Source organism: Hyperoodon ampullatus, assembly GCF_949752795.1.
Source record: "Hyperoodon ampullatus genome assembly, chromosome: 2".
NCBI classification, from domain to species: domain Eukaryota; kingdom Metazoa; phylum Chordata; class Mammalia; order Artiodactyla; family Ziphiidae; genus Hyperoodon; species Hyperoodon ampullatus.
The window spans coordinates 61,502,188-61,516,974 of NC_136915.1; the positions used below are offsets into that span (position 1 = coordinate 61,502,188).

General features: G+C 32.1%; 1 protein-coding gene across 2 annotated transcripts in view; it reads right to left on the reverse strand.

Moving 5' to 3' along the window:
• Window positions 1–1,809: 1,809 nt before the first annotated feature.
• The window catches only part of LRRC40 (leucine rich repeat containing 40), a gene marked incomplete at both ends in the record, with an annotated part of 50,527 nt that continues 37,549 nt past the window's right edge, over window positions 1,810–14,787 (reverse strand). For both annotated transcript variants that reach the window (XM_079727454.1, XM_079727453.1), the window contains 6 exons: window positions 1,810–1,915; window positions 4,434–4,619; window positions 6,834–6,911; window positions 9,249–9,359; window positions 11,890–11,997; window positions 14,651–14,759. In XM_079727454.1, coding sequence (XP_079583580.1) covers window positions 1,810–1,915; window positions 4,434–4,619; window positions 6,834–6,911; window positions 9,249–9,359; window positions 11,890–11,997; window positions 14,651–14,759 — 698 coding nt within the window. The remainder of the gene's footprint in view (window positions 1,916–4,433; window positions 4,620–6,833; window positions 6,912–9,248; window positions 9,360–11,889; window positions 11,998–14,650; window positions 14,760–14,787) is intronic.

Consider the following 14,787-nt stretch of genomic DNA (forward strand, 5'->3'; position numbering starts at 1 on the left):
ATGTTTTTTTTGCAGTATGAGACCATGACAACCTTGAAAGCTGCTTCATTTTATGTGCAAAGAAGTCCTATGAATCTATATTTTAAATTTACTGAATCAGTGAAATTACTTTGTCAGTTAATTTGCAAATACAAGCTGTATTCTCCAGTTTTATTTTACGTATTGACACTAATCAGTAAAGGTGTACAATGTGATTAGAATGCATTTTGAAGATGCTTTCTGTACAGATACAAAATACAGGGACTAAAATAATGCTGTGCAGTGTATAGCAGAGCCATTTTTCGGCTTTGGTGTACTCAACTTTTTCAGTATTTAAAAAAGTGTTTTGAATAACATAAAAGTCTCTTTATTGTATAAATAATAAAATGTCACCTTATTGTAAAATGTCTTTTGTTTAATACCGAAGCAGATTTCTTAGGCAGCCACAGAGTTGTATGAAAAGGGCATGTTTCTTTTAAACCAAAAACATAAACATTGTAATCAATATTTGAAAAATGTAACTTTTTAATGAACATGTAGTATTTATCTTTATTAGCAATGATTTTTTTCATAATATGAGCATGTCTCAATCATCCAAAAGCTATCTATCCATCCATCCACCTATCTATCTACCTACTTACGTACCTATCCATCCACCTATTTATATAAACTAATATACATTCTATTGATTAGTTACTTAATAGAATCACATAGTATGTTTTATAATGACTGACTAGCCTACTTCTGATATTTTTGGTATAAATACAAATGTTCATATTTGATTTTTATCAAATATAACAAATTCCCTTTTAGAAAATTACCACATGACTACAAGCAAATTTAAAAATTAAGACCCTGGAAATAAAAAAAATGCACAAGGATGGATTAGAACACATCAACAGAGTAATTATATATACAAATACCTGCTTAGTAAGTATTTAAACAAAATACATTTCAAGATTTCTATGTAGTATATGCTATTATTTTCTGTTGCTGTTATCCATAAAAATTAATAAAATTTCAGTACTTTTTTTTTAAAGAACAAAAGGTATTTTTTAAATGCTCACACTCTGAGGGAAAAATATGCAGATCCAGTTTCTTTAAATTTGTTGAATCTAGAAGTACTAGATTACTGTATGGAAACTTAACACTAAGACATCTTAAAAAAAAAAAACACAGTCAAGTTTTAAATTCAGAATTGTGAGAGCAATTATAACAACACTTTTACTATTTTCTCCACCAATAACTATATCTTATGTAGCATTTCTGTGACATGAGAAACCCCGACAAAATGATTTCATGAAACATGTAAAAAAGGCTAGGAAAAGACATTTCAACTACATAAACAAAAGCAAGCCGGTAAATATTAATTTGAAACTTATACTGACACCAACCACATCATAAAAGTCCTATTATGGATAATGAAAAGTCTTATTTTTTTAAATGCCAAAGAACAGTATTAAATAAAATTCAATTCAATTTTATATCCAATAAAAAGGTAGAAATTGGATGGTCATATTCAAGGCAATTGGTCATAATATACGTAACACAAACAGAAATGGGAAAAAAAACCCCACCTCTACAACAATGCTTTGTAATTATAAAAATATTAAACTGTGATAAATAAAAATTCACTTCTGAAGAAACTGTTTGCTGTGTTATAAGGGAATGAAAGTGAGGATAAATCTTATGCAAAACATTCAGAGCAAATGTATGAACACTATACGTAGTTACACCATTATAAATGTACATGATACCTTAGAAATATGTTAGTTATCAATCTAAGAACTCTAAGAATTAACATGACCAAGATTATGTAACAACTCCAACTTAAGTAGGAATTCGGTCTCTCAAATATTCCAGAATAGCAGCTGTTCCTTTCATTAATATGGCTGCTCGAGGAACGCGGAACGGATTTCCATCTAGTAGCAATGTCCTAAACAAAGGAGAGAAATTAAGAATTTAAAACATTTTCCATTAGGGAGGCTTTTCTTCTAATTTCATTTGCTATTTTATAAGTAAAATTTGTGTGTTTTAAAAAATTTGTCCCTTTTCAAATCTAAGCATTAAAACAATTGGAATTGTAACTACAATAATGACTGAAACAACATTAAATGAATACATATTATGTGAAAGGTATTGTTCTAAGTAACTTACATTCACTGACTCTCTTAATTATCTTAACAACCCTGTGATGTAGGCACCATTAATATTTCTATTTTATAGATAAGGAAACACAAGTTCAGGAAGGTAAGAAAGGCTTGTCCAAGATCACACAGCTATTAAACAGAAGAGCTGGGATATGAACCATCATTTTACCCATCACATTCTCAATCCTATAATGATCATATACTAAATGGTTGAATTATATTTATACAAGTGTTAGAATGAGCAAACTGACAAATACTCATACCAAAGACTATAACATAGTCGATATATCCTTTTCCACCCTGGGAACATTAACACGCCTGCACTCATACTCCTTCCTTTGACCAGACACAAATATAAAATCTATTTTAAATGTTCTGAAATGAGGTTCAGTTTAAGATCTAAGGGCTGGTTGATTTGTTTCTTTATTTAATTAATGAAATATATTAAATTATAAGATAGAGACTTTTATATTAATTTTCAATAACTTAAGTGTTTATGTAAATAAAAGTCAAAGGATTCACAACATATTATACCGTAGATCTAAATTATATCTTCAAATATTCCTGTGCCTTGGGAATTATTTTAAAGAATGATTTTCTTAATTTATAGAAAAAAAGTTAATTACAGTCAATCTTCATTACTCAAACAGACTCCAAACTTGCTAATTTGCCTACTCACTAAAATTTACCAGTAACCTCCAAATCAATACATGTGGCATTTTGAAGGTCATTTTGGACATGCACAGAGCAGCAAAACATTTGAGTCACTTGACAGGCACATTCCCAACTGAGCTCAAACAAGGTGACACTCTGCCTTTTTTGTTTCAGCTCCCATACTGTAAACAAATGTTCCTTCCATGGCCTATTTAGTGCAACATTTTTTGTATTATTGTACTTTTTCTTGGTGATTTCACTGTTTAATATGGCCTGCAAGCAAAATGTTGAAGTGTTGTCTAGTTTTTCTAAGCACAAGAAGGATATCATGTATCTTACACAGAAGATACGTATGTTAGATAAGCTTCATTCAGGCATAAATCACAGTGCTGTTTGGCCATAGCTCTATATTAATGAATCAACAATATTAAATAAGGCATCTTAATACAGAAACACACGTAACACAAGGTTATATGTTGATTGGCTGATGAAAACGTGACCAGAGGCTTGAAAGAGCCTAACTCTGTTATTTCCCCTAGGGAGTAATGGTTTAGTACTCACTAATTTGGTGTTCGCAGAGACTTTACAGAATACAACTATTGCACATAACAATAATCGACTTACTTGTCTTCTATAATTCAGTATTATGAGGTACCAGAGAAAGATACTAGTGCCACTCTAGTAAAATATGCTAAACCATCATATGAAGTTTTCAATAATTAAATTTTTCTGACACATTCTGTTAACTACTGGGCTTTCTGTTCATGTCTCAAATTCCCTTTATATTCACTTAACAAGCACTTATTAGGTGCTTACTATGGTCTAGGCACTGGGGTAACTATTTTCCAAAGGAGGACAAAGAAATGGTATAAATGAGTCCACATAAAGCAGGATGGGAAATCAGAGAAGGGACTAACTCTGCCTGGAATATCGGAAAGGTTTTCAAAGGTGATAATTAGGTTGATTACTGATAAAAGCAGGATAAAGGCACTTGAGGCTGAGGTAACAGCAAACACAGAGTAAGAAGGACCATGCTGGCCTTGAAAAAATGGTAGTAGGCTGTAAGCAGATATTGAAAAAACTTACATGCACATCTAAGGAATTTATATTTCCTTGACATTTTTATGCAGTAGAGTTTCAGATTATACACATACATAGTGATGAGAAAAGTATCACTAGAAACAATCAATTGCTGTATTTACACATATACATACTGTATAAACAAAACTAAAAAATATATTTGGTAACATCTGAAAAACAGAATTGGGATTCGGAGTTTTGTTACCTGGTTTTTTGTTTGTTTGTTTGTTTGTTTTGCTGTATGCGGGCCCCTCACCGCTGTGGCCTCTCCCGCTGCAGAGCACAGACTCCGACGCACAGGCCCAGCGGCCATGGCTCACAGGTCCAGCCGCTCTGCAGCATGTGGGATCTTCCCGGACCGGGGCACAAACCCATGTCCCCTGCATCAGTAGGCGGACTCTCAACCACTGCGCCACTAGGGAAGCCCTGTTACCTGTTCTTTTTAATGGGACATTAAATTTTTTATTTCAACTTGCCTGCAAGAGTACCTCAAAAAACAAAAACAAACAAAACAGAAAAACAACCCTTCAACAAATCGAATGGGAAAACTTAGTAGAATGGTGCATTTACCTTAAGTTCACACAATTACCGAGCTCTGGTGGAATTTGTAGGAGGTCATTATTTTGAAGGTCCAATGTAATCAGATTTTCCATTGTCTTCATTTTCTGAGGGTCCAAAGATCCAACCTGATTGTTACTAATCAAAATTGTTTCAAGTGTGGGAATTCGATACAGAATTTCAGGTAGTATTTTGAACCTATAAGAATATGAACAGAACACCTAAATATATTAGAATCAGAAGCAAAATCATCCCTTCAAATAGATGGTCCTAAGTTTGATACCATGAGATAAAGTTTTCTTAATGTAAGTTTTTAATATTTGGTATAAGTTCTGCATTTAAATTTTTCAGAAAATTTTTTAAACCTGGATTAATTCTGGAAACCTTGAAATATATGTTAAGTGGACAGACTTGTAACAGTTCCTATTTAATGTATAAAATCAAACAAAAGTTTGGAGTAAATTTTCCTATGTTTTTCTTTTCTCATTCAGGAGACAAGGAAATCTTCCTGAAATGCTCTCTGTATAATGTCTCCATGTAGGTATTCTTCCTTAGTTCACTTTTACTTCTTATGAAAGAGAATCACTGCCAATATTTTAAGTAAAAGTTAGAGATTTATACTTTGCTTTGACTTAAGCTTCAAATCTGACTAGTTTTGTCATTTTTTCAACAACCAAAAATACACTCATTTTGGTTTTTGAAAAAATGACAAAACTACTATAGGCTGCTGGCTTTCTCACCCAAAGCAACCCTGAAGATGCCACAAGAGAGACGGGAAGGCTTATGGCTCTCAGAGCAATTCTCAGTAATTAACACAAAATCCCTGAGGATCTCTTGGGGGACAGAAGCTAGTTTGGTTTTAGTGTGAGACAAACTGCTGCCTCAACTAGAAAAGACAAGGATGAGCTGAAAGAAAGCTTTATAGTTGGCCTTTTCACTTCCTCATACTGCCCTTCCTTTGCTGCCTTGATGTTAAAAAAAAAAAAAAGCAATAATGAAGGGTAAACTCAAGGCACCTCTGAAGTTACAGAGGGATCGGACAATCAATAACAAGGAGTACAGATGGACCAAACCACCCTAAGTAGTATCTCCTCTTTTTCCCGCACAACCCATAAACAAGGTAATTAAAAAAGATGTAGCTCACCAGTTAACACAGAAGTTAGGGTTAGGTTTTGCCAGCTCCCCAAAAGACATTAATTAACAATGCAATTGATAGCTCAATAGAGAACCGATAGTTCAATTCACAAACAAAAATGAGAAGAAATATGAGAAGTGCATATATTTTTAAATAATGACAATAGTGGTATAACCTACACATGAGAAAACACAAATAATAGAGTAGACGGAACAAAAGCTTAAATAGGTAATATTTTAACATCACTGTGCCTTAGATTCCTCATCTGTAAGTGAGGAATAATAATAGTACTAAACTTATATACTTGAAGACCTTGGTATAGTATCTGTAATATATTAAATGATAGCTACTAATATTTATATTAACTTGTTACCAGAATCAACTTTCACCATAGGAAACAATATGACACAGTTGTTAAGAGCCCAACTTCTAGAGTCAAACCACCTGGGCTCAAACCCCAGCTCTATAATCTATGTGAACCTTAAGTGAGTTACTTAATTCCTAATCCTACATTTCTAAATGGACATAATAACAGAACCTACCATGTAGGGCTTTTGTGAGGATTAAATGAGGTAATACATGTAAAGTACTTAGTCCGGTGTCAGCAGATAATAAATATTAATAAATAAGCTCCCAATAAATATTAGCTATTCTTAATTATTAGTATCTTCATAGTATTTACAGAATAAAATCTAAATTTCACTGGGCATAAAAAGCTCTTAAAGGGCTACTGCTTACACACCCAACTTCATTTGTGACTTCCACTCTTCTACTTCGCCACTTTATGGTCCGAGCCATACTGAACTTGACGTGTCCCATCATTTTCTCACATCCTTGTGCCTTAGTACATGCTATTTGCTCTACATGGGATGCCATATCCCTGTGTGTCTGGCAAATGTCTATTTTCCAAGCCTCAGTTTCAGAGCTACCTCCTCTACCTTCAAGTAATCTCTGGAAACACCTATGTCTATGCACTGTGCTTCCACTACAGCGATTAGAATTATTTATTTGCATATCTGTCTTCCTACTAGGTTACAGGTTTCTTAAAATGGTTAAAAGAAACAAAAAATCTACTAGACATCAGTTGTGAAAATTCTAAAAAAGCCACATCACTTTTAATTCTAAGTAGAACTAAGTGAAAATAAACCTGGATATTTAAATAAAGAAAACATATAGGGCCTTTTCGTTTATTTGGCTCTTCTAGTTGTATTCTCTAGTAAGACCTACAAATTTTCCACAGAAAATTGTTATTCAGATTTGTCTGTTCTGTTTCTTACCTATTAAAGGAAAGGTTGATTGTTTGTAGTCTTATCAATGATACCATTTCTTCAGGCAAAGAATTTAAAAAATTATTCCTAAATTAGAGAGAAAAAAGATGATTTACAAAGTTTGAAAATTTGTACAACTTTAGTTTATAATTAAAATGTTGACCAGACAAAAATTTATGCAGCTCAGTTTGTCAATTCTTGATTTCATTAAGGCTGTGTCCTGAGAATTCTGAATCGGTCAGCTGCTTCAAGTATTTGATTAATGTGCCAAATCCTAATGGCAATGTGCAACCAACTGATACTGCAATTAACTCTTTAATAATAGATTTAACAGGGTAAACACTGTAAACTAATCCCTTATCTCCTTCAAACTGCAATCAACAATACTTTCCAAAGCCAGAGCCCTTTTAGTTATGCTTATAAATACTACATTATTTGATATCACAAGTATTATAAGTATTTGATTAATAGAAATATTTCACATATAGACATTAAATTCTACTCCAAGAACAACTGAAAAATTACATGAAAAAGATGAAACAGGAAAATAAAGAGATTCTATATATTTAGAAACTTGGAGCTTTCTACTACATAAGTATTAAGTAAGTCCATTTCTACTCTAAGTTTAGAATTTCAATTTGCACAGTGTATAATTTTTTAAGATCTTACAATAAAACACAGCAGTAAAGGGAATCTCATTTACTACTGAAAAGATCTGGGAACAATTTTAGAAGAAAGGTTAACAAGAAGGTAGAAGCACTCTAGGGGCCGTATAAGTACTAATAATAGAAAATATTTGTGAAAAAGTTATATCCAACTAGATGGCTATCTATCATAATTGAATAATTTTCTCTAACCTATATCTTTGCATTCAGAAGTCAAGCCTAATATATGAGTCATACTTTCTCAACATATGTTGTGTTTTCTTTTCTCTGTACTTTTCTCCAGTTATTGCCTTTATTGATTTGTGCTGAATAACACAATGATGGTTTCTATCTTTTCCTGGAGTCCTATACCTACTGATAGCAAACATAAAGGCGTATTTTAGTCACTTAATTAGAAATTTCCAGGTATAGTTACAGACAGAGGCATGCGCACGTACACACACACGCGCGTGCGCGCACACACATACACACACAGGAGAATGGGATGAAAAATAAAGTCAGCAGCAATGGAGGCAGGAATTTATTCTCACTGTTCCATTAATACTGAACTAAAATGAGGTTTTAAACTGTTTTGCCAGTGTAATTACCCCTGGAAAAAAGAAGCAATTCCACATTTAGCAGGAGCAGAGTTATTAGTGTATTTGCTTTAATCCCATAAAAAAAAATTTTTGTCTCTACAGGAAGAATAAATCTTCAAACAGATATAAATAGCTTATTGTAATTTATTGTTTGAGCAAAGCAAGAGCAGCTAAAAATAACAACATAGGAGCAGTAAGAAGCCCAGGTAATAGAAACATATTTTACAAATTAAGTTTTAAAGCCCAAGAAAATAAATGACTATCTAACCCTGAAATACTTATTATTACTCCCCCAAAACTGTGACACTTCTGATCCTGTCACTTCAACTTAGGACATATTTAAACTAAACTTCCTATTACCTCTGTAGAGCCTTAAATAGTTTCTTTTCTTTTTATTGCCACTCATAGTGTTCTTTTTCTTTATTTCTTGCCTTGCATGGTTAATATAATATTTTGAAACCAAACAGGTTCTTTTTGAGAGAAGTCATGCTAGCTGCTGTGCCAGCATAGGGTTTTGAGAGTTTTATGCAAAAAAGAAACAATGTGAAGCAAACACTTTCCATGTGCTATCTGTAATTTTGCCTAAGCATGAATCTAAATAATGTATTAATATTTTCTAATATTTTAAGTAATTTTGTCTTGTCACATAACTTGTAAATTACCTTCAGATGACATCTGATTAAAATATTTCTTAAATGCTTAATTACAGATTTCTTCTAAAATGTTATTAATAAACTAAAGACCAATTTCTTTTCTTAGAAAAACATGAGGGAAAGGGCAAAAGTTAGGTAAAACACAAAGATAAGTTACTATTAGAAAAGGGAAGCAAGGCTTCCCCGGTGGTACAGTGGTTAAGAATCTGCCTGCCAGTGCAGGGGACACAGCTTCAAGCCCAGGTCCGGGAAGATCCCACATGCCGCAGAGCAACTAAGCCCGTGGGCCACACTACTGAGCCTGCACTCTAGAGCTAACGAGTCACAACTACTGAAGCCCATGCGCCTGTCTCCACAATGAGAAGCCACCACAATGAGAAGCCCATGCACCGTGACAAAGAGTAGCCCCCACTCGCCACAACTAGAGAAAGCACACACACAGCAACGAAGACCCAATGTGGCCAAAAATAAATAAATAAAATAAATAAATAATTTTTTAAAAAGGGAAGCAATAGTATCAATAAATACCTGAGATCTAAAAAAGTTAATTTTTGAAGCATACATAATTCCAAGGATATAAAGGAAAGCTTATTAAAACTGAGATTGACATCAGAAACCATTTCCTTCAGTTCCACAATCCTGAAACAAAGATAATTTTTAAATGTTAATACTATTTGAATTCACTGTCAGAACTTCAAAACTACAAGCAGACTATAGAGGAAAAAAATCTTACATTATTTTTGCTAATTAAGATTTTCTGTAACTGTTACTTTTCTCATAAAAATTGCAATCAGTTTGGATGTGTAACTGATAAAAATAGGTTTTTAAAAACAGCCATAATATTATCTATCCAAGAATTGCTATTTGACCTTAAATGTAGATTGAAGTTTAAGAAACCATTCAGTTTATATTTAAACCAATTATGGACAAAAAAAATTCAATCTAGGCAATGTTTATACTATATCTGTGACTTGAATCCATAAAATAAATTGTTAGACATATATTCTGTAACATCATAGTTATCGTTTTAGACTCCATAATATAAAACCATCTAAGTACCAGAAGTATCTGATACATCAAAATGTTTTTTAAATATGATATGGCAACATTTTAAAAGTATAGTATCTTATCCAAATTATCATTTAATCACGATTGCAAGAAAACAGTAAGTTAATTCCTAGGTTTGCTAAGTGTTACTACTAAGCAACTTAAGCCAAATACTTAGAGAGGAAGAATTAAATACTTCTAAGTAAACCTGATCAAACTTAGTAGTTTGAAAGTATGATATTAATTTAAGAACAAGAGATGTTACATATGATTTGCCAAAAAACAAAAGTTAAACTGTAAATCATTTTTGTCTATCATATTAGCAAAGAAAAAAAAAAGAAAGAATATCAAATGCTGTGCTAAAGAAGATTCTGTGAAAGATACCATAAGTCTGGATATGTAACTGATAAAACTTTTTTGGAAAGCTTTTGGACTTATATATCGAGAGCCATACTCTGATTTAGTAATTCTTCTGAAAATTTGGCTTAGAGATACAATGTTTTGTTTTATTTACTGCCATAATCAAGCTTATGGTATATAGATAAATTACATTTTTAAAGTATTGTTTACAACATGGGAAAATGCTTATGACAAATAAACCAGTCAAGATACGAATTATATGTGTAATTCTAAATGGGTAGCAGCTTGAAATAAAATATGCCAGGAAGTCAATAGAATAAATCAGTGATGAGACCATAAATTACTTGTCTCTTCATTTAGTCCAATATTTTATAAATAAGTATTATTTTTGCAATCAATTTTGTGACTTGTGAAAAAAACATGACAAAATAACGGTGGTAACAGAATAGCATACTGTTTTGCATAAAAATAATCAGACTGTGGGATAAAATGAGAAAGTAAGCAATAACATAATATCTTTTAACTCCTTCCATCTTCATCCCCAATCAGCTTGTTTGATCTAGGATCCCCAAGGCAAACTTGTCTTATCTAAGAGCCAATCTAAATGCTCAACTATTCTATCAAATACCTTCTGAACACTTCAAACGAGAGAAAAAGAAAATGAACTAGATCCCCTTTCTCAGTAGAATCTCTTAAGGTTATCATCTTTCAAGATCTACATTCCTCAAACTATTCTCTGTAAATAGAAAGCAAATAATAGTTTGTCTGACTTTTTAAAAATTTTAAGCTATCTAAAAAAATTTTGGGCAGTCAGATGAAATTTCCCCAATACATCACCTTCTTTTTTCTTTTTCTTTTTTTTAAAAGTACTTAAGTATTTATTAAGTGCTAGGTACTGGTTAAATGCTTTAAGTGGATATGTCATTTAATTTAATTCTTATAAATAGGTCTATTATTATCTCTACTTCACAACTGAGGAAACTAAGAGAAGCTAGTTATCCTGCCCAAAGCCACAAAGCTCATAGATCTGGGATATAGATACAAGCAACTGACTCTATTGCCCTAATTCTTTATGATTACCCTATCCTGTCTCCCATACTGCTGTTTTAATTGCAAGGCTGTTTGCCAACTTTCTTTGGGTATATAGTTAATGGCAAGATAACAATCATTTTTAGAAGTTCAACACTATACTAAACTAATATTCTCTCAAAACCTAAAGATTTTGCTATAATTAACATCCAGAGAGATGTATTAAACAGTACAAAGTACAAGGCAAATGATTTCTAATGTTTGTAAATGAAGAATCCTTTTCTAGGAGGAAAATGTTAACAGAGTTGTCAATTTTGCTTTTACTATCAGTGGAAAAATTCACTGGCTTGGCAATTCACTAACATAAAGCCCCAAATTCCTATTAATCTACATGAAATTGGCTTTAGATGGTCTCTTAAAACTTTCCTCTGATATTTCACTATATAGGAAAAAAGTAATATTTTTAATAATTCTAATACCTATTTTCCAAGTTTAAAATGTAAAAGAAAAAGAAAGTTTTAACCTATCTATCTCTCAGAACCAATGTTAAAAGTGTCTCAGGGAATACTTAAGTAAATTTTACCAAATCCCTCAAATATTAACAATGTAAGAATTTTTACATGTACTTTTTAATTAAGAAACTATGAAAAGTAATTATTCTTGCAACTAAGATGCAAGTACAACTGAGAATGATTCACAACTTAACAGAAATAGCATCACGAACAGTTCTTACCTTTTGGGTATTTCACATAGCTGATTCTTACTGAAGTTAACAGAAGTGATAATGTTACTTTTTACTGCATCAAACACTTCATCAGGAATCAAAGTTGTTTGTTTATCACTAAATGAAAAATGGTTTAAAATGCATCATTCTTAGCAATCTGGAAAGATATGATTATTGCTTTTCATTTTTAAGGCCTTTAAAGATTTCATAAGGAGATTTTTCAAGACAGTTGATTATGAAGTTCTGTAAAAATGCTAAAAAAACCTGCCAACCCACAAAATGTTAACTGTTAGGAATTCAGACAACATATTGTGTCACAACACTGTGCCACACCTTCTGTGTAGTCATATACTCAATGGGAATAAAAACAGAGAGATATCTTCAGAGCCTAAGATGTCCAAAAGTCATACAGTAAAGGAACAGTAAATAGATTCCTCTACCTCAGAGTAAAACTAAATGTATAATTTAAAGAACTGTTCTCACCCCTTTTCTTAAAAATCTCTAACAGAGGTTAGCTCTCAACTTTCTTTGGGTATGTAGTTAACTATAAGACAACAATCATTTTTAAAAGTTCAACACTGTACTAAACTAGTTTTCTCATAACCTAAACCAGTTTCTCTCTCATTTAGCATGTGAAAAGGTACACAGGGTAGTGACCTTGGATTAAACTATTCCTGGTTCTTCCATTAATAAAATAAGCTTTGTAATTTACCTTCCTTAAACCTCAGTTCTATGAAATTAGAATCTGAAGAATTATTCATTGTTATTTATGTCAGAATTTTTGCAAATATAAACATAAATACATTTCCTTTTCATTAAAATTTTCAGTTATATTTTCAATAAAATATAAATTTAATCTTAAATGAAAGTATAGTAGAACTCTGACGTTTGCAGATTTAACAATTTGCTGTTATAATTAGCTGTTATGCTTATGTTATTCTTTTACAATTTTTAATGCCTAACCTCATCCACTTAAAAGAATCTTCAATGGAATGTCGAATGACTGTATGAGCAAGAAAACAATATTACATATAATGTGTGTTATGGGAGAACTGTATAAGAAAAGCATACAGTATACAGAAAGATAAAAGGATAAAAAAATGATAAAAAGCCTAGATTTCACTGTTATTATGCCTTCCACTTTTGCTTTCAGGACCCATTTTCTGCTGTGCAGATGGAGCACTTCTATCTTTTCCATCAGAAATGCTCAAGTCATGGGAAACTGATTTATTCAAATTAAACTTTGAAGATTTACGCTATGTTTAAAACTTTAGTTGAAGGCATTTATGCCTTAAGATTGGGAAATAATTTATATTTTGAATAGGATACTCCTGTCCAATTAAAGTCTCCAAGGAAAACAAATTACAATAAATTTAGAATCAAAACAATTTAAGATGTATGGTCTTAAGTGCTATCTTCATTATGCTTTTGTGACATCTGTACCTTTAAAGAATGGGAATGATTATATCCCACCAAAAAAAATTGTATCACTACTACTTTATAGATTTTTTAAATGATTAAAAGCAAGAGCATATGTGAAGTACCTAGTACAATGTCCAGCACAGAATAGAAACTCAATAAATCATATCCATGCAGGGTGAAGAGAATGGAAGCCAGAGATAAAAGGAAATTTAAGCTAAGAAATTCCAAGGCAGGAATCAAGTCTGTCTGATCATTCAGTGTAGTACAACAGCTAGCATAGAATTTGATACATACCTAGTAGACTCCAAAACTACCTACTGAATAAATGGCTATATTATGTGTAAGATAAGACATGCTAAATTGCTATGTTATGCTATGAGAAGAAGGACACAACTACAAGTAGGGAAGAGTACTACCCGGTGTTACAGTGTCAAAGAAGGAAGGTGGTTTAGGGTAGTGATTTCTATGTGAATGGAACATAACAAATCTGAAACAGAGACTGAATCTTAACCGTTCAGCAGGTGGTACCTACTGATACGTTAAGGAAAAGAGGCCAGAAATTAATGCTGGCTGTGTGGGTAACTGAACAAACCCAGTCACTATCTAACGTGAGTCTGTATTCTTTTTTATTTTCATTACAATACCCAGACATGAGCTAATCACTGCAAGAGTTTTGACAGTATTGGTTGTTTTTATCATTGCTGCCTTAGATGGTACTGAAGAATACTTGACAACCACTTCCAATCTATGCATAGGTATCTTCTTTCTCCAATCGAACACACACACGTAATATATAAAAATTATTAGGCTTCTGCCTCAGTTTATATACCAACATTGTAATTATTTCAGGTTTATCATATGTGCTACCAGAGCACATTATTATGACATATTATTTGACTTGTATTCAAATATATAAACAGAGTACAACCTCTCACGCTTTGCCTGCTTGAGGTGTTCATTAAATAAATGATACTTATTTTTTAGTTACCAATATAGGAGCCCCTCCAATATAAAATTCTCTCTGGATGCTGGTAACTGAGTCAGAAAATTTTATTACCAATGAATACTGTCACTCTTATTTTTTATAATAATAAAATGTTCTTTATTATAAAAATTTTACTATTAACGACCATTTATCTATCTCTTAAGCCTAATAAACACAAATCACCTAAGGAATGGGCATTTAAATTCACTGTACTTTTAATATGCTTTTATCTCATCACTTTTTACAATTGCTATTATTCTAAGTACTAATGCACTCTGATGAATTCTTCACCAATTTTTCTGAAGGATTATTTCTGAAAGTTTCCTATGTGTTTTGCAATTTTTAAAAAAATGAATTACATACCTATAGTCTAATATTTTTAATGTGATGATGGCGTGTACATTGACTCTAGATTCACTTGGTAGTGTCATGGCAGTCTCAGTAACAGAATCACTTTGGCTAGGTCCATCATCTGGCAAAAGAAAAGTTATATAAAAACC